The sequence below is a fragment of the Vanessa cardui genome, chromosome 17 (assembly GCF_905220365.1).
Source record: "Vanessa cardui chromosome 17, ilVanCard2.1, whole genome shotgun sequence".
Taxonomy (NCBI): Eukaryota; Metazoa; Arthropoda; class Insecta; order Lepidoptera; family Nymphalidae; genus Vanessa; species Vanessa cardui.
Genome location: NC_061139.1, coordinates 6,499,242 through 6,520,820, shown reverse-complemented (window position 1 = coordinate 6,520,820; position 21,579 = coordinate 6,499,242). Strand labels below are relative to the sequence as shown.

General features: G+C 34.2%; 3 protein-coding genes across 5 annotated transcripts in view; 2 read left to right on the top strand and 1 right to left on the bottom strand.

Annotated features, from left to right (window-relative positions):
• Positions 1–3,663, bottom strand: part of LOC124536820 — a 112,663-nt gene extending 109,000 nt beyond the window's left edge. Inside the window, exon 1 of the mRNA XM_047113439.1 lies at positions 2,911–3,663. Within this exon, the coding sequence (XP_046969395.1) occupies positions 2,911–3,189 (279 nt within the window). The 5' untranslated portion in view covers positions 3,190–3,663. The remainder of the gene's footprint in view (positions 1–2,910) is intronic.
• On the top strand, positions 883–17,299 carry LOC124536821. Of its 3 annotated transcripts, none has more exons than XM_047113441.1 (8): positions 883–995; positions 5,369–5,449; positions 6,561–6,752; positions 13,787–13,906; positions 14,913–15,063; positions 15,707–15,848; positions 16,533–16,614; positions 17,049–17,299. In XM_047113441.1, the coding sequence occupies exons 3-8, from the start codon at positions 6,595–6,597 to the stop codon at positions 17,287–17,289; spliced, it is 894 nt and encodes a 297-aa protein (XP_046969397.1). In that variant the 5' UTR covers positions 883–995; positions 5,369–5,449; positions 6,561–6,594; the 3' UTR covers positions 17,290–17,299. The 3 variants fall into 3 exon arrangements, with proteins under 3 accessions (XP_046969397.1, XP_046969396.1, XP_046969398.1); XM_047113440.1 differs by lacking the exon at positions 883–995 and adding an exon at positions 4,386–4,517; XM_047113442.1 differs by lacking the exon at positions 883–995 and adding an exon at positions 4,873–5,122.
• An 832-nt stretch (positions 17,300–18,131) lies between these two features.
• LOC124536935 (enoyl-[acyl-carrier-protein] reductase, mitochondrial) lies at positions 18,132–20,612 on the top strand. Its single transcript, XM_047113604.1, has 3 exons — positions 18,132–18,492; positions 18,696–19,523; positions 19,727–20,612. The coding sequence occupies exons 1-3, from the start codon at positions 18,246–18,248 to the stop codon at positions 20,572–20,574; spliced, it is 1,923 nt and encodes a 640-aa protein (XP_046969560.1). The 5' UTR covers positions 18,132–18,245; the 3' UTR covers positions 20,575–20,612.
• The last annotated feature ends 967 nt before the right edge of the window (positions 20,613–21,579 follow it).

Below are 21,579 nucleotides of genomic sequence, written 5' to 3'. Positions count from 1 at the left end.
TTGAATTTTTGAGATTCCCATAAGTCATATTGTTTAATAAACAGATGCTTTAAACCATTAATACTTAGCGATCAATAAAAATGGCAGCATTCCAAATAAAACGGTAGTCTGCTTACAAATACCGAACGAACTAAAGAAAATAATCGAAGTTAAACCAAACTATTTAAAATTTGAGCATTAAAAACATTCACTGTTCTGTGCTCTTACTACACATAAATATTTGATTATACGTATTTTAAGTTTAGGAATGTTAAATTAAATTTTATCACATTTGCTTTTTCCTCAAAACATTATTACACATGTACCCACATGATTTATGTCACAAAATACGCAACTACTTATCCTCGAAAATGAAACAAAGTACTTAAATGCATACAATTTTAGAAGTTATTATATTTAAAATAGAACATGATTAGAGATATTATGATTTTTTTATGAACAAGAATATACATAAATGTTAAGCAATAAAATATAAAAAATATTTTCTTGTAATACACGTCTGTGAAATGGATTAATAAAAATGTGTTTTTATATGACAATTTATTGTTTTTAATCATTGATATATAATAACATATCACTATATATTGTTATCAATGATTTAAAACAATTATACAAGTGTATTTGTCGTGCGTTTTAAATGCAACGCAAAATATCGGACGTGACTTTGAAAGGTGCATATTTGTATCAAATATTTCTGGTTATCACTACACGAACGTCACGAATTATAAGGCTATCTAATTAAGGTGGCTACTGCGAGCCCGCATGTAAGCACGCAACTTGCACCGTTTGATTGCGACATCACTTTCACTCATAAAGCAGTGCCAATTTATTCCACCTATGTTCTACTACCTATTAATGTATAATGTTCGTTTTCCTCTTTAATAGTTTGCTATTACGAATAAGTGATATGATGTGTTATTTCCTGTCATCTAATTTCTGCAATGTTCATCATTTATTGTTAAAGAACAAGACGTAGGCGTTCTTCCTCATTCTGGGTAAATGCATCTTTAACAAATGTATAATTTTATTGTCTGGCTTTTGTTGCACTTACGTCAATAATAATAACATGGCTTTTATGAAATCTGTTCTCCGATCACAGTCAGTTTTTAAACGAGTGTTTTTTTTTTCGAAGGTTGACTTTTATTAATCTCAATACTATTTGTATAAGATTATGTCACCTTGCTTAAAATGTCAGGGAAACTTAAAGTATAATGTCTTTAACGAAAAAAATCTTTCTCTAGGGCAAGTATGATAGTCCATTATCATTTTAAGGTTAAAACAAATACGTGATATTTTCTAAAATATTTTGATTTTTTTTGTAGCTATCAAAATAAATTATTAACATGTACCATTGTACCCTACTTGTCACGAAAATAAAATGTTACCACTCAACCACTTAACCAGATTTCATTTCAAACTGAGTGCTTCAAAATATGACAATTGCGTCGGCTTTTTATCAACATATTTATAATGTTGGGTTTAAAAAAAAAGCTGGGTGATTTTTAATTTTGAAATTCGCTATACCTCTTTTAAAATTATTATTTTTTTAGAGCTCTCATCACATTTGTATGTTTTAATTATTTTAATTTTATTAATGATATAGGTAGGCCGACGAGAAAGTGCCATCTGATGCTAAGTTGTCACCGTCGCCCATATACGACATTATAATATGAATTTTGCAACATTATACAGAATTTGTAAGTAAATTTAACATAAGATGTCTAACAGTTTCCGCAACTTGATGCGCGAAAATTAAATTTTGATAGTAATATTCCATTTCGGTCCCAGTCGACCTTATATATTTCATTATGGTAGATTAAACATTAATGATGTGGATGTGAATAGGTAACAAGTAGAAGGACAAAGTGACATTCGCATTCAAAATATAAGTACACTTTATAAATTGTAATGTTACGAATTTACAGCATTATGCCCAGATTTAATTAAAATAAGAAGTTATATGTAGGAATTTTTAAGAACACTGCATAGCTAATAAATAAATTTTTTTTTGTAAAGTCCTTGATTTTCCGCACGAAAAAACACGTTAATAGGCGATAAACAAATATCTAATTAATTCGCACCAGTTAAATTAAATAATCGTTCGCCGAATCTCTTCTGTCCTTTACTTTTGTCAGGAAACAATCATTGTAAAAAAAACTTAATTACTTTGCCCCGTTAACTATATACGGAACTGCAATCCACGTCAATGTCTAAAGTTTATATAAATTCTACTATTTCAATAACATTCGCTACTCGCTAACGTACGGATCAGGAACAGGAACACACCGACAAATATTTAAAGAGCATTAAATCATTACTCCATACGTGAAATGTCTAACCGAAATAAACCTTAGACAATCAATAATTATTATAGTGAAGCTGGTAGCCAATTGGCCTGTAGTCAAACAATCGCCAAAGAGCGCGCAATTCCCCGGTTCAATGACAAAGGCAAACAATGCATGACGGATTCGAACGACGGCAATTGCGGCTTATTATTATATCAATGGAGAAATCCACGGTGTGGGCGACACTGACGAAACAAATATAAGCAAATTCATAATGAAACAAACACACGTTTTGAATGCGTTCCATACGGTGTCGGAGCGCGTGTGGTGACTTAAGTAAACAAAGTTCGACTCGATCGGTTCGAAGATTTTATCAGATAAGGATAGCGTTATATAGTAACGTTAAAATGCTTTGGTCATTTTTTAACAAACCGTCAAATTTATGGTTAACATTAATATCTACTAACTCAATAGTTCAATTTGAAAAAAACTGGTAATTATTGACAATCCATACATATAGTCTCAATCCAGTTTGAACGTAACGATGTTTACATTTTGCAAAAACAATGAGTGTAAATATAAAATTAAAATGACATAATCCAAATAACCGATAAATATTGTTTACCTGTCTTTGAGTTTTATCCGGTAGTATAAGAGACAGCTCAAAGGATCTGTTCTTTTTATCGCGACTGCCCGATCGTATGAGTTTCGAGGAAGATCGTGTTATGCTCTGCGCCTTCTCCGGCAGCTTCAGCGCAACGATGGACATGCTGCGTGATAGACGCCGGCCTAACTTGCGTGTGCGCAATGACATCGATCCGCTGAGCCCTCGTCTGCGGGGTTCCTGTGCGGGTCCAGCCGCATTTTCTTCCACAGCCACTCCTTCCTCACTAGCACCTGCCATTACACTATATTACAAAACAAATATTCCACAGGGTCAACAATCACATCTCCAGCGACTCCAAGTCACGAAACTGACACCAAAACACTTGAGAAAGTCTTCCGTTAGCACTGAGTCATCCTTCTCGAATCCGTCTTACACAATTGAACTTTAATGGTAAATCCGCATCATAACTCCGCGCTGCTATTTGAGAGGGTCGCACGGTTCGAGCGGGTCCAGTGCAGATCATATGGTCACGAAGCCGGTTTTGAGATTGCGCCGATATATATTATGATCTCAAAACATCGACGTAATTAATTTAATTACCACAAAAGTATAGACGTTACTTAATTGTGGTATGGCTTGCGCTAGAGCGAGTATTGCGTTTAAATAGGGCGCGTTATCTTGCGGCGTGTTGTGAGACAAGTCGAAGCGCGACGTGCGCGCGGTTGTTCGCGAACGGACCGACTAGAGCACCGGCCGACAGACCAAGCGCTCGCCGCCCCCGCCGCTTGACATCGCACAACACAACAGCTAGACTGAAATGAGAAATCCAATTACTTATCGAATCATATTGTATCGCTAATGATGCGACACTAAGCAAATGATCTTGTATCTGTCACAATACGCCGACAATGGCTCTCACGAAATTTTTCATTCTGAATCAGGACACTCTGTAACGGGATATTATTATTTTCTAGTTATTTAGTTAGCAGAGTCGTTTTATTTTGCTTAAAGTCTCGTCATGATATTTATAACATAAATCATTTTATAATATTACAGTTTATAATTACAAAAGTTACATAATAAACCGAAGACCGCTTTGTTACTGAATTTAAGTTTTGAATGTAAAGTGTTAATAATTCCGTAATAAACAATAACAGACAATAATAAAGTATAATATCACGTTATAATTAATGTATTAGAATAAAACTTGGGCATAAATTGCATTATTTTCTAGACTTTCATTAATTGAGTATATCGTATCTCGAGAAATGATTCAAGAAAATAAACAGTTCCTAAGTATATAAACACTATTAAAAATTCTTTAAAAAAAACTATCTAGTAAAACTTATTTAAAGTCTCGATATTAGATAAATCTGTTTCAAATTAAAAAAAAATTATCAATATTGTATTAATTTTGTAAAATCTTAGGTACATTTTATAGAAATCTAATATTTCGTTATCTGTAGTAATGTAAAAAAAATATCGAAAATGTCATTTTACAACAATCACCAAAAAGTATATTTTCCGTAATTTATTTATGTGCATAATATGTCACAATTTCAATGCGATCCTTGTGACATGATTTTAACGATACTACCCAATTTACTTACTTGAAAAAAAATGCAGTGAGTAATTTCTATAACTAATCTTTTATAGGAAATATTCTTTATATATAAATTAAAGAAATTATAGGAAATATTCTTGATGATAAAATTTGACTGACTATTTTCATCTCACTTACATCAATGTAACATAAATGTGTCATTGGTTCTTTAACAAAAACATTGATCAAAAAAACAACACCAAATTTACTCAAGTCTTGTTACACGCAATAGTATCTACCTACTTACTTTCGTACATACATATACGTATTTACATAGTAGGTATACTCGTATCACTTTCTATGATATCTGGCAGCTGCATACGAAATTAACTAAACCTATTAAGGAATGAGAATCATCAACTACCACATTTATTGATTGTTGTGATTATATTGGTCGAGAAGGGCGTGTGCACTCGGTCAATAAAATCTTTAACAAGAATATTCTAAAAGGCGTACATAACTACTGCCTGATTAGTGTCACCGCGCTTATATGACCTTCGACTCTAGTGTAGACTTTCGAACGAATCATTGCCTAAGGTTTAAATCAAATCGGTTTTTACATGTGTAATAAAATACAATAATTGTCGTAATAATTACTAGAATAAAGTATATCCGAATCGTTATAAGGTAAATATATATTTAATCAATTCTAAAACATGTAGAATGTAGTAAAATGAAAATGAAGAAGGTCCTCAAGTTTCATTTTATATTAAACTATATAGATTATAGATATAAAAAATAGATCCCATGTCAAATCAATTTTCCATCTGCGTTGTGATAGCTACGTGTTTCTATCGAATCTATAAATTTAGAGTCAATATAATCCATTAATACATCAACTGGTACATTTACATAATATTTGAAATTTTTTAGGAATACCGAAACATCATGGCGGAAAAATGGAGATTGGAAAGCTCGATATTTTAAACTTTACTCATCTAGAGGTGTATCGTTGTAAGTGAACATTTTATATTTATGATTATATACTTTTAAGCCTGGTGAAACAAGGCAAACTTGGTCCAGTGGCTGGAATAAACCTCTTATTTATTGGAGGTTCAAACCCGAAGACTGTGTACTTAATTAGAGCTCACAGTAAGCCTCGTGCCCGGCGGTAAAGGAAAATGTCCTGAGCAATCCTGCACGTGGCTGATAAAAATCTTATACACGTGTCTCCACCAAATGCACAAAATTGCATTAAAAATATTTGTTTTGTTACGATAAATGTAAATACTGATAAAATATTTGTATGTCATGTTAGTTGATAACTAAAAGAACAGCTTATAAATGTCTCATTGCCGAGAAAAAGGCCTGCTCTCTTTTTGAGGCGTAGCTTATTCCACCACGCCACTTTAATGTGGCTTGGTGGATGCTATTTTTATTAATCTAAGCTAATATAAATAAAAGCACTAACTTATTATATTGTTACGTATAAACCAATCTTACGTTATAAAGTTTTAGTAGTAAATTAATAATGATTTTTAAAACAGCTGTAAGAATATTCTCAATCAAATTATAATAGTAGTAATTATGTATACTCTATTTTTCCATACTAATAAATAAAGTGTTTGTATATCAGTCGTATTATAAGCCGTGCAATGCCTTTTATTAGTTAAACTATTTGCCTTGGTGAATAGCCGAACCCTATTGAATCACCGCATGACTCAAACATAGAAAAAATGAATACATCATCACAACATCATTGAATAATGTATGTCGTAAAACCACAAATGAAGCAAATACGTTTTTTGGTTTCATTCATTTTTTTGGCGTAGTATTATTTAGTGAAATTATTTCTCCGAACGTACAAGCCTGTGCCCATAATTTTTATAATAACAATTTTTATTGACTGACATTATTTTACATACTTATTTTATGGCGGGTATATTGGGCTTTTTTGTTACCGTAAATTTAATTATTTTAACTCACAGTATAAAAAAGACGAAAATTACACTTTAAAAAATATTTATATAATATATTTAAAAAATATACACTTTTTCTCATAGTAATAAATGTAGATAATAAATTTTACTTCCTTGGTGATGTTTAATTAATATAACGCTTTCAGATCTAAAAAAGTAGAACCGCAACGTATATCTTTTATGTACAACGACACGACTCCGTACACATCGCTTCTAATAAAGTTGAGAGCCAGTCAAAGGGATACTTCCATAAAATCAAATGACTCTTTGCCTCCGTACTTGACTTCTTTGATGTCACAAAACAGCGAAAGCTATGGCACACAACAAAACAGTCAACAGTTAGTAGTCGTTAAAGATATGTTTTTATTTATAAAAGACCTCTTTACAATAAATTATTTTAGTTACAGTAAGAGATACTACATTTCTTAACGGTACGGTAAGTTTTGTTACGGCTATATATTTTGACTTAAATATCGTGCTCAAGAATAAATAAACTATATTTGTAGAAACAGTTATATTTCAAATTATTTGCAGTAAGTAGGTACTTGACGTCCAAATCTATCATCGCATAATCTTCTAGTATATATTTGTACATAAACAAGTAGTTATCACGTGTCTCTTTATTTAAATATCATTCACCTATTGCAATAGAATAACTATGATAAATAACTTATTTTATTATTATATTTGACGGCGGAGGGCCATCACCACAGTTATAGTTCATGGTTTCCTTTGTGGGCGTCTATCGGTGGGTGACGTAGGATCAAGAAAACACACTTGTACAATCAACCACAGTATAATCACTCAGTAACACAGTTTAAGTAGGTAACCGGAATGCGCGATGGTTCTGTGACCGCACGCGCCGAACGCTCGGAGAGTAGTGATGTCCGACGTTCTCCTCTGGCGCATGCTTACACAAACTCCATCGAGTGCCGCTACGTGGCGCTGGCGTTCCGGAAACGATTCCATAACGTAGTCTCGTGGTACTGGTATACGTTCCGCTAGATGGCGTTGACCGAAATAATTAACCCGGTTGCGACACGGCCATCCTGCTTGCACACGCCCACGTGTGATTGTTAACCTGCCGACAAAACATACCACAGAAAACCTTGTTCTGCTCGGCCACTTCTGACATTACATACACATTGGATAAATAAAGAAACTCTTAGACTACTACAGTTTAATTTCTATTAACAACTCAGCTTCAACTCTACTTTAAAACAATATCGAACAATAGGAATTCAAAATAATCAAAATTACAATTACAGTCAAGATCACCACGCCAGGCCAGATACCACAGTCATTTTATTCCACATTAACACTATACTGCTAAATTATCTTTAAAGTTACAGTTACAAAACTCTACGAGTAAAAACCTCTAGCGCCACGGCTCTCTAGCCGACTGGCAATCACATTGCCCTGCCGCATCCACCGTGTGGATCGAAACCTTGCATGTGCCCGTGTGTATCACCCCGTGACTACACACCATTGTGGTCTCTCTTAGACCCCGACCTCCGCCTGAGTTAAACGCGCACCGCGCACCCACGGTCTACTTGAGTTGCCTCAAGAGATGCCGACTTCTAACGGGCTACGACTACGTAATAACTACAGGTACGGTCGAACACAATACGGCCGCTAGCATCCCTTACTCGTCTACACTCATTAAGCTTACTCGTCAACACCGTTACAGCTATCATCAACATCGACTGGTAAATGACCTGCTGGCATCTTTCTTAACCTATCGTGTGCATATTTGTACGTACGCTTTGAATTTAAAGCCTTTAACATGTAACGATCACCATCCAAAACCTTAATCACCTTAAACGGACCTTTATACTTCGGGTCTAACTTTGTTTGGTTCCGTTCTTCGTTTTCTAACAATACAAAGTCACCTACTGCAAAATTCTTAATTTTAGCCTTTGTTTTATCAAATCGAGCCTTATCATATTCCGCACCTTGTGTTATATTCTCAGCCGCGCGATCGCGAATTTCGTTCAAATCAACATCGGTCTCTATTTCGCTACACATCAATGACAACGGTCTTGCAACTTTCCCGATTAAAAGTTCAAGTGGAGAAGCTTTTGTAACTCTATTCATCGTACAATTTATTGCTAGTTGAACCTCGCCTATAGTATCCTGCCACGATTTATCACCGCTTGTTTCTACTGCAGTTAACATTGATTTAAGAACACTCATAACTCTCTCTACTTGCCCGTTGGCACGAGATGAACCGGTCGCTATCAGATGTAAGTCAATATTTTTACTAACACAAAAATCACGAAATTCCTTACTCGAAAAACAACGTCCTTGGTCAGCTATTATGCGACTTGGAGCACCAAATAGAGCTGTACTTTTAGTTACGGCGTGAATGCTACTTTTAGAGTCAATGTTTGTCGAATGAAAGAGCAATACATACTTCGTAAACGCATCTATTAACACGAAAATGTATTCTTTTTTATCGTTTTTGCCGCTAAGTTTACCCGTCGCGTCTATGTGAACCGTGTGCCATGGCGTCGTTACTTTAGGTATTGAATGCAATTCGGCTTGAACTTTACCAGAATGCGATTTCGCCACTTTACATGTAACGCAATTATCAATGAATTTTCTAACATATTGAGACATTCCCGGAAACCAATAGTAATGAAATAGTTTTTCAGTAGTCTTTTCGGCACCAAGATGAACAATAGCGTCGTGAAAGTTATTAACTACGGACCATCTGAGAGCACGAGGTAAATATGGTAAGCTCTTAGTTCTACCGTTGCGCTGTATTTTTCGATGTAAGATACCCGACCGTAACACATAAGTTTTCGCTAATTGTTCATCTAAACGATTTTCTTCTAAGTCAGCAATTATTTTTGAAATCTCAGTATCGCGCTGTTGTTCCGCTTGGAGCCAGTTAGGGGAAAGCTCTGTTACGTCAACGCGTTTTGGACTAACACGATCTACTGCTTTTGAATCAAGTGACAAAGGATTTCGCGAGAAGAAGTCTACATGCGACATACGTTTTCCCTCTCTGTATACGACATCAAAATCAAATGACTGTAGAAAGGACCACCATCTATGCGCCCGAGGAGTGAGTTCCTTTTTCGTTTGAGAAGATTTTAACGAATTACAATCAGTAAAGACGGTAAACTTTTTGCCATGAAGATATTGTCTAAAATGCTTGATCGAATTTACAACAGCGAGAGTTTCAAGATCGTACGAGTGATACTGACTTTCTGCTGGAGATGTTCTTTTACTGTAATAAGCTACTACACTACGTTTATTATCTTTGACTTGAAATAAGATTGCTCCATAACCTAAACTACTCGCGTCTGTATGCAACTCTACTGGAAGCTCGGGGTCATAGATCGATAATATAGGATCACTCGTTAGAACAGAAATTACTTTTTGACGAATGACTTCATGTTCAGATTTCCAATTTAATTGGCCTTTCAATGAAGTTAATCGGTGCAAGGGAGTTATTATTTTAGAGAAATCTTTAATAAACTGTCGAAAATAAGACGCTAGACATAGGTCTAGCGTCTTATTTTCGACAGTTTCAATGAAGTTAATCGGTGCAAGGGAGTTATTATTTTAGAGAAATCTTTAATAAACTGTCGAAAATAAGACGCTAGACCTATAAACTGTCGTAGTTGAGTCACTGTTTCAGGGGGCGGTAAAGCAGTTAAGGCCTTTCTACGATTGGGTTTAATCTGACCGGACTCTACTTCGAATCCCAAGAACTCTACCTTCGTCTTGAGGAAGGAGCACTTCTTGAGGTTCAAAGAGAAACCAGCTTTAGTCAAAACTTCCAATACAGTGTGAAGTCTCTGTAAACCTAACTCTACGTCGGGTGAAACTATCAAAATATCATCGACATAAACAATCACGTAATCATGAGCTAGATCACCTAAAGCGTTCATAATAGCCCGTTGGAATACTGAGATAGCGTTCTTTAAGTCAAAAGGCATGGTTAAAAACTCGTATTGTCCGTCATTTGTTATAAAAGCAGTCATTTCTATGGAATGTTCACTAACTGGAATTAAATGAAAACCACTAGCGCAATCTAATTTAGAAAAATAATTGGCACCGTGAAATCGCGCAATTTGGTCAGAAATAAGAGGGAGAGGGTAACGATCGGAGACGGTGTTACTATTAAGCTCGCGGTAGTCTATACACATACGATCGGAGCCGTCATGTTTCTTTACTAGCAGTGCCGGACTCGCGAATGGAGAACAACTAGGCCTAATGATATTAGCTTCTAATAACTCTTTTACACGTTCGCGTACAATACTACGTTCTTCTGTTGACATTCTATACGGTCGCCGCTGCACCGTTCGATTCGAATCAATTAATTTAATCTTAAGCTCGCCTGTGTTTACACGCGTTGTAGGTAAACCGGTAATAAAATACTCAGAAAACTGATTAAGCACGTCCAATAGTTTAGATTTGTTTTCACCAGACACACCTGTCGTTATTAAATCTAATCGTAATGTATTATCACTATTTTGACTAATCGAATTTACACAACAAACCTTAGTGAACGAAAAGTCGGTAGCTGTCATATTTACCGCGAAACCACGATTATAGATAGCTGTCAGGTAAAACATGTAATAAGATTTCTAGAGGGTGACCGTTAATCACAATACAACATAAAATCTGCTCTGTACTGAATGCTTGTGTTTTACCAATACCAGTCATAGCAACAACATTATAGTGGCGCTTGCCACTGAACTTTGATGAAAAACTTTCTTTAACTAACGAGCATTCAGCACCAGAATCATATGTAAACTGAATTAATTCACCTTTGTGTATTAATGTCCCGGACGGTGGCTGCACCGTGCAGATGTCAACGCGTCGCTCGCCGCCGTGTGCGCCGCCGATGGCAGGCCCGCTGCCGCCGTGGCTGCTGCTGTTGCACCGCGCGGCGATGTGACCCGGCTTGCCACATTTAAAGCAAACCAAGGTCTTGGCTGCCGGCTGCTGCGATGCTTGACTCGACGATGTTGTAGGAGTAGGCCGTCCTCTCGTGTCAATCGTTTTACTTCTACATTCAATTCGCTTATGACCACTTTTGCCACAATTATAACACTGAACTTGGGTCATCCTCGCTCGCTTCATGTCAGTTGTATTTGACATCTCACTGGTGGTGTTCATTTTGCGCTTGAGATGTGAAAAAGCACTCAGTTCTTGTTGTAATTTCTCTCTTGATGTAATGTTCGTAGTAAATGCCATGCGCTGAAGTCGCGGCTCGAACTGTGACAAGTGAGCGAGTACTGTTGCTACGGCGATTTCTTCTTTGTTTACGTCTTTCCATCGGTTGGTCAGCGACGAAATTAATCGACTTGCAAATGCGGGTAGTGTTTCTTTTTCACTTGGTTTCTCGGCACTCATCTTAATGAGGGTACCCGCCAATGTTTCGGTCGAAATAAATCGTGTTGCGAAGAGAGCTTTGAATTCAACCCACGTGATACCCTCATAGGCTATTTGAGATAACCAAGTTGATGCTTCACCTTTTAGCGCCTTGCTGACCGCCAAAACAAGTCGACCGCCGCTTGGAGGATTTTCGGCAAAACACAAGTCAGCCGTCGAGCACCAGGATCTTGCATCAGCATCCTTTTTGTCAGGATCGAATGCTGGTAGTTCTTCATGGTGGGCTGGCTTAGATGATTGCAGGGCCTCAATCAAGGCTCGCATGTTCTGGTTTTGTTGCTCGAACATTGCACGCCAGATGTTCTCATTGTTTTGATCCAACGCTGATCCCACTTCTGATGACGGCGGAGGGCCATCACCACAGTTATAGTTCATGGTTTCCTTTGTGGGCGTCTATCGGTGGGTGACGTAGGATCAAGAAAACACACTTGTACAATCAACCACAGTATAATCACTCAGTAACACAGTTTAAGTAGGTAACCGGAATGCGCGATGGTTCTGTGACCGCACGCGCCGAACGCTCGGAGAGTAGTGATGTCCGACGTTCTCCTCTGGCGCATGCTTACACAAACTCCATCGAGTGCCGCTACGTGGCGCTGGCGTTCCGGAAACGATTCCATAACGTAGTCTCGTGGTAGTGGTATACGTTCCGCTAGATGGCGTTGACCGAAATAATTAACCCGGTTGCGACATATTTATTTTTACAATTAAATTATACACTAACAATGGCTTTGAAGGATCATTCTGAATTTGGGGTTGATTTTGTAATATATTAAAAATGAATATCAAACTTCCGAATAACGTCATTTTTATTGTTAGCCTTATTTATGGGTGGCTATAAAAATAACCAAACCCAATTAAAACATACTAAAATATACAATAAATTATCAAATATATATAAAAAATTACCTACTTAAAAAAGAAACATAAAACCTTCCAAGTCCTTTTCGTTAGTTTCGAGTTACGCTAAGTGCGGGAATACCAATATCCAGACCGTAACACGAATAAATTATAGCTAAAATCGAAAAATAATATCTGCGGTTAAAATTTTGTGAGTTTTTTTCAACTCGCTTCATGTTTGCAAAAACTGCATCTTAAAAATCATTTTTATAAATAAGTATGTAATGTAATGTTGTCTATGAGTAACAAAATTATTCAAAAAAAAAAATACATACGAATTGATAACCTCCTCCTTTTTGAAGTCGGTTGACAAATGTATAATTTAATAAAAAACCTGTGGCAGAAATGTGCCGGGCCGTCTAAGTAAGCACAACCTCCTAATTGTGCTAGAGCATTGCCTTTCTCCAGTCTTTGCTTCACATATTCGCGAGCTTACATATAACCATAGACATAGCCATAACATTGACTCCAACAATCATGTCTCTTTATTATTTAGAACCCCACCATTTTGTTATAGTTTAGTTATATCTTCTAAAAATAGAAGATTTATTTTTCGCTATTTCGCTTGATACTGTTTCTCATTTTGACATTCCTTGATGCATATGTTTTACCCCGCCACGGTAGCATGCGTAAGCGATCCCGTGGTGCCCTCCGAGAGACGGTGAGGGTACCGCTGGTTTTTTAGTGGGTAAACCCGGTGGGTCTGGGCGCACTCGGCGTCCAGGAAACCGGGTTCTTCCACACCCACCTCCTCCCACTTTCCATCACGTGGGGGAAGCGCGTAAAGCGTTTTTACAGCGAAAAAAAATATATATGTCTGTTACCCCACACTCGTACTCCACCGCTAATTATCAAATTATTGTTTTGTTGTGTTCCGGTTTGAGGATTGAGAGAGGTAAATTATATCTTGGGTTCCCGGTATTTCTGCCCATTGAAAGTGTTATCCATGGTCTTCTTGCAATTAATACGTCTATGTGCTACTCACCCCCGAAAGTATTTTGCTTTTTGCTCAAATATTTTATAAGATAATTAATAATTTGCGAAACTCTTTTAAAAGGTCACAAAGTCTGGGTGTTAATGATACACTTCTTCTGGACATGGTGCGTTCAAGGAGTCGTGAAGTGGAGGACGAGTTACGAGATCAGCCGCTTATGTTAAGTAGTGACGATAATGACAAGTGAGCTTTCTGTTTTTCACATTTCATAATTAAGTTAGCCAATGCAAAACAGTATATTTAAAATATCAATTTTCCTAGAATAATAGATTTGAAAAGGCGCCAAATGATCAGATACTATGTTAGAATTTATTTCTAACTTTAGAATTTGTAAGCTTAAATCCAGTTATAAGTATTCACATCTTTTTCCGGTAAGAAAATAATTGATTGCGCTTTGATATGTTCCCCACCTCTCCCATAGATAATATGAACAGGCGCTTCTATGAATTTTACTATTAAAAAGGTTAGATTAAATTTCAATCGTTATTTAAGAAAAATTTTCAAATTTGTAAACAAATGGTAAGTCCATCAAAAATTTAACGTAATGCGAATTTATACTCATAATACAATGTAATTTTTTCTCTACTTTCACTTAATAGCTTTGACTACACTACTTTCTCACTGTTTTATGCGACCGATTAGTTAATAGGTAAGTAGGTACTTAACTGCTTATACTTTATTCGTCGCATGATAATTATATTATTAACAGCAATAAAAAAAATAAAATTTAAATAATTATTGTTCATAAATGTACAGTGAGTAGGTTACGCAGTTTTCTTTTTAAATAATGCTTCTGGCAATAAAACGATTTCTGTACTTTTCTATGTAATTTTATTTATAGCTCTTGAATCGCGCTGTGTAACCAAACATAGAAAACTATTTTATGACAATTGCCAATCTTGACCTTACATATGTACGTAATGTATGTTTATGCTAATATAACAAAAACTACAAATATAATATATACTTAGAGACTTAGCTCGCATTTCAGTGGTCGTTAGCTGTTTGACATAAAACTGCATATGTTTGGGGATCAAGCTTGATTAATTTCCAATTTAATCAAATTCGGTTAACTGATTTGCTTGTAAAATGGGACAGACAGATTTTCTTTCACAGTTATAATGTTAATATAGATATATATATATATATACAAGCACATACTAATATAGAAAAAAAAATTGTCATATAGTCAAAATTTGAACGAGTCATGTGTACACGGTATGAGCATCCGCATGACAGAGCGCAGCGCGTCTCGTTCACGTGTCTCCCGGATGTCTACGCGTCGTGACATGGACATACCGTCCATACTTGCGTTCACTACAACAATGCCCGCGCCCCCGGTGAGATGACAATTAACAACTTCTTTTATTTTATTTATATCTCTTTTGGGTCAATGTTATAATAAATACTGCCACAGATTCTACCACTAAAACTTTGTATGTAAGTCATATGTATTGCTTATTATAAAGTGAACTGTAAGGTACTTTATGAGTAATAAAGTTCTTTAACCTGAACTTTAAGGCACACTTAAGTATTATACATACCAGATATTTCATGCATCTTATTCACGAATATTGCTACTCCAAATTATCCATACCAACTTAATGTATTGATTCATTCTTTACTATAATTTTAAAAGAAAACAAATCATTAATTATGCATAAAATAAATTAATAAGTATTACTATTTATTTAGCCGCAATTTCGTACTAATTATAACCATGCAACAATAACATTCAAACAAAGATACTAAAAAGGTTTACTAAAATTTATGAAGTACCTATTACTATAACAGCGTGATTTTTTTATCTCAAATATGAAAAAAAAATCACAACTGAGAAACTTGCTTTATTATTATTAGAATCACACCTATTTATTATTATCTATTTTCACCTAGATTCCTCTTAGGCGTGTAAATCAGACCGAATTCCCTTATAGTATATAGATACGAGTATTTAAATAGTGTTTCTATTTCCACGAACAGACTCAATTAGAAATACCAGCATTTCAAAAAGTAGAGCAAAGACGTGAGGAAATCCCACGATGGTCGATACGACGGTCAGTCTGTCCCGTGTGTTCCCAAAAATGGAAAGATAAAAGCTCCATAACGAACGTCAAATATTCGGGTAAGAAAATGAATATTACAATTTACTATAAGACTCTGGTATAAGTTCTTATGAATATAAGATTAGTAGTTTTTTCAGTTAGGTAATAGAAGAAAAACGTCTCTTCATTTATTTATATAGACTTACTAGACGCCCGCGTCTTTGTGCGCGTTTGAATTTGACAAAAAAATTTTGTTCATTTTGTAGAATTTACTATAACTTACTAATTCTGTATTAAGCTTTTGTGATATTAAGTCGTTAGTAGGAACTAGGAGGTACTCGAAGTGACGGCAGAGTAGTGGCATACATGAGAATTACGTGCGGTACTGTAAAATATTTTTACATTGCAGCGTGACTTTATTATTATTTTATATATAATTTTAAAACAAAGGTAGCCTAAGTTACTCCTTATCATGTCAGCTCAGTGGAACTGCCGCGCCGCCCTGTTGTTCCAAAGATTAGCCGGACCAAACAAACAGACAGATAGACAAAAATTTTATAGACAATCTAATTTTATAATAGATAGATATACTAAATCAACATCTGCAACAACTGTCATTTTAACGTTTAAAATTACTCTTATTTTGAAATAAGTTATATAATTTACACTTAAATATAATTTACTTACTACTACTTACTAGTTAATATAATTTACACATAAAAACATAAAAAGGTTATAAACGTTTACTTGGTGGGTAATTGCAGGTCTGAAGAGAAATTCATTATATTACGAGTTGCCATCTGTTATTGCACCAGCTCGATTAAGGACATTAATCTCAATAGGACAGTAAGTATAGGTTTTCTTCATTTAAATATGAAAAATAATAAAAACTGTCTCCTTGATACAAACTTGCCAGCGGAAAACTGCTTTTGATATATATATATATATATTTTATATTGTGATTTTAACGATCATATTATACTGTTTACACAGATAAAAACTCAATATCCGTTTACATCCGAGTTCGTCTTCTATCTTATAATTAAGAATATTAGTAGCAACAGTAACTTTAAGGGACGAGTATCAAGGTCAAAGTATCACACCAGTGTATGAATTGAGATAACTGGCCCCATGATTTGGATAAAATAAAAAAAAATCAAGGAGTAAAAAAAATACCAAGCACGTCTTCATAATGGCATTCCATCGAATGTTAACTACCGACTGCTTTCATTTTTTTATTCGTTCTATAATAAAAATTTAACATTTAAATATTGTTCTAGTGCCCCGCGATCAGTGCCTCCAGCTATAGATAAAGAAACTGGTGTACCACATGGAGGTCTCCGTAATACGAGCACGTCATGGCAATTAACAAGGGCTCGTCGCTTCAGAGCACCAAAACCTCAACTCCCTCCACCCGAAGCAACAGCTCCACCAAGCTGTAGTGCACCCATGGCACGAAAAGATTTAGATCTACGAGTTTCTCGTTTTCTTTCGGATGAATTTACATTTACAAATATATAAATTATACTTTTTATTTGTATTAATACAAAACAAAACCATTGAATATATAATATACATTATAATAAATCACTTTAAATAATATGCATTTTAATCCCAGATTATAAAATAAAATGCATACATATGAAGAGTGGAACGAACATGTGTTCTTAAGAATTTGTCGTTGCCCTTGCAGTAAAACAGTTTTAATAATTCCGCTAGTTGGTATAAAATAAGGATTTAAATTCCACTAAATGCAGTCGTATAAACATTCTATTCATTTCACGTGGAACTAACCTAAGTGAAATACATACCTATATTCGTATCTCATTAGATAAAATAATTCAAAGACAAAAGTTCTACTCTAGTTTCCTTAGATTATTAGCTAATTCGATCATAATAAAGTATGTCGAGCAGTCATGTTTCGAATCCTGAATTGGTTTCTGATGATAAGCAACAAATTGGTTATTTCAAATCCCATAATCATTTAAAAGTTTTTATTTTAAGCTAGTAGACTTAGTCTCTCATTTATTTATTTTTTCTTATAAGTTTTCTGCTGATTAAAGTACCTTATTTGTCTATTTTTTTAGAATTTGAGCCCCTTATATTAAAAATACTTATTATTAAACATAAGGTTTTAAAGTACCTAATGGTATAAATATCCAATATTTTTAAAATAATATATTTTCAAAATTGTAACTTATTAAACTAGCCTATATTTATCGTCGTCTTCTTCTCAAAGTTTCATTCAGAAATCAATAATTCATTGGTTAGTAGTTGGTAGCTGGTACATAACTAATCTTCGCTTATTAATTTTGACTTAACTTCATCTGTCATCTGTCAACTAACTGCTTCGACTGCTTCGTTGATGTCTGTCGTCTGATGATATGATAAAAAACAAGGAAGAATAATATCACAGCACTGTCTCTTATATGATTTGTAAATTAATGTGAATATTAAGTTAAATAATAATCAGCACAATGCCTTTTATACGACTGTCTCGAAAAATTATATGTGGTGTAAAAACCACTAGTTTAATAAAAAATTCTAGTTTTCTTAACATTTCACGTAACCTGATGTCAAAAAGTTTGTATTATAGTGAATTTGGTGATCCAATACAGGTAGTTAAATTCAGAGAAATAGAAGTGCCACCACTTAACAGTCAAGAAGTTCTTGTTCGGATGCTAGCTGCTCCAGTCAACCCGGCAGATATAAATACCATTCAAGGTAGTACATTTATCTTATGATCTAACATATTGCTACTACATATATAACATTTATCCACTCTTGAAGTGAAATAAATATTATTTTTTTATTTTATTTACAACATGAAGATTAACATAAGGTATATTTTATTTGCTTTTATTGTTTTTGTCGTTAACTTGTTTGATCTTAACACCATTTCATAAGAAAATGTTTTTATGCTTTAGGAAAATATCCTGTAAAGATTAATCTACCTATCATACCGGGAAATGAAGGTGTAGGTGTTGTAGAAAACATTGGTAATGAAATATCAGATATTTGTCCTGGAGATAGAGTCATTATCACTAAACCAACAAAGGGTACATGGCGTAACATTGGTGTTTTTACAAAAGATGTTTTACGAGTAATTCCAAAGGAATTGGGAGTAGTTGAAGCTGCAACACTTACAGTTAATCCTTGTACTGCATATAGAATGCTATCAGATTTCAAGCCTGTCCGGGATGGTCTTGTTGTAATACAAAATGGAGCTAACAGTGCTTGTGGCCAAAATATTATACAAATTTGTAAAGCATGGGGAGTGAAAAACATAAATATTGTTAGAAATAGACCTGAAATTAATGAATTGAAGAAATATCTCGAGAGCTTAGGAGCTACATATGTACTTACTGAAGAAGAATTACGTAGTACTAATATATTTAAGGAAAAAAAAGTAAATAGACCAGCATTAGCATTAAATTGTGTAGGTGGAAAAAGTGCATTAGAATTAACAAGGCATTTAGATAAATCTGGTGTGATGGTTACATATGGTGCAATGTCCAGGGAACCATTCAGCATTCCAAATGCTGCACTTATTTTTAAGAATATTTCTTTTCATGGATTTTGGATGACGGCATGGAATGAAAAAGCTCCTGCTGACCAAAAAGAAATGATGATGAAAGATATTATAAGTTTAATGTGTGAAAAAAAGTTAAAAGGCCCAATATATAAAATGGTAAAGTTTGAAGAATATAAAGAAGCTCTTGAAAATGCACTGACAACACAAGGTTTTGCTGGCTGCAAATACATTTTAGATTTTAGTTCATAGTTAATTTTATTTAAAATGTAATTATATGTGATATATTGTAATTTATAGTAATAAAATTACTAGATGGAGATAAGCTGTTTTATTTATTATTATTTCACATATTTGTTATTAAATTGGTAATAGAATTATATATGACTAATAGTGAATATGTTGACATCATTTTTTACATTTCAGGTAGAAATCATTGTCTGCCACATTTACCTTGTGTACCTGGTGATGAAGGTGTTGGTGAAGTAGTTGAAATTGGTGATAAAGTTTGCACTGTTGATCCTGGTGAGCGTGTGGTTTTAACTTCAAGGGGTCTTGGAACCTGGCAGTACTATGGTATATATCATGAACGAGATGTCCACGTCATATCCCCAAACATCCCCCTTCCTGAAGCTTCCATGTTGACTATAGCTCCATGTATGGCTTATAGAATGCTAAAAGATTTTAAAAAGATTAAACCTGGTCAAACAGTCATACAGAATGCTGCTAATAGTGCCTGTGGACAGAGTGTAATACAGCTTTGTAAGGCTTGGGACATTAATACTTTCAATATTGTTGCAAATCATTGTAATTATCAATCAGTTAAAGAACATCTTTTGAGTATTGGTGCAACAGCTGTACACACCCTTGAAGAGGCAGAAGAACTCACAACATTTAATACATCATTAACTCGACCTGTACTAGCTTTGAACTGCTTAGGAGGTAGATTTGAGGATGTCATGTTAAGACTTCTTGAGAACTGTGGTACCATAGTATACTATGGATCTGCCTTTGATATACCAATTGCAAAACATGTTGTTCGTAGTGACGTATTCTTTAACAGATTTCATCTTTCTCAATGGGATGCTTATGCTGGTGTAATTGAAAAAGATGTAATGATGAATACTATTATTAAATTAATAGTGATTGGAAAATTTAGAGCACCTTCTTATCAACCATTGGAACTTAAAAATTATATCCATGCATTTAAAAATACTGTTAATTGTGAAGCATTTTCCACTAACAGTTACGTATTTGATTTTACCTTAACATAATAGAATAGCAGGATTATTTATTAATGAAAGGCATATATTCAAAATAATTTTTATTTAACTGTTTTTTTTTTGTTAATGAAATAATTTCATAAATTGTTTATTCAAATTAAATGATTAAAATGTTGAATGTCTATTTATTCTTAATTTAAATTAGGTACGTATATTTTTTTAATTAAATAACTCAGTAAATAAATAGTCAACAATTTGTTTTTTATGCTGGCATTACTTATACTTAGTGATAGCTTTATGAACTCTACCGATAATTGAATATTAATAGAGCAGTTTTAAAATTTTCCAAAATAAAAGTGGGATATACTGCAATGTACTGACGTCTATATTTTGATTTTGGCAAATACGATTGTAGGTTTACAATTTCCATAGGTTTACCACCATCGTATTTACTTAAAAAAAAACAAAACAAAATTGTTTGTTCTCTATGGTACAAACATTTGTCGATATCAATTTCGATTTTTAGACATCGATACTTCGGTACTTTAACTAACGTGTTTAGTTCAATGTATGTAATGTCTTCACTTGATATTTATAATTTATAAATCATGTAAAGCAGTTCGTCACTACATATTGAATCCTAGTTACGGTTATACGTCGACTGGAAGTTTACAGTGTAGATATTATAAGTTATTTAAATAAAAATTAATAGTTTAAAAAAATCTGCATAAATATGTATAAATATGCACATTTTATTATTTAATTTGTGACTGACTGATAACGAGATTATTTCATGATATTGTTTTTGCAACTTGCGTTTAGCAATTGGCATATGATTATCGATACATAAAACAAAGAATGTCACGTCCCTTTAGTTTCAACACCTACATATGAACATTTACAGATTAGAGTAATAGAGAAGCTTAATTGAATTTGAAGCATCATAGTTCGTCTTCTTTAAATTAAAGATAGTTTATCATGCTACAATATACATTCTAAGAATAATTTTTGTCCCAGAAGCATTAGCTTATATTGTCTTTATTTTATATGTCAATA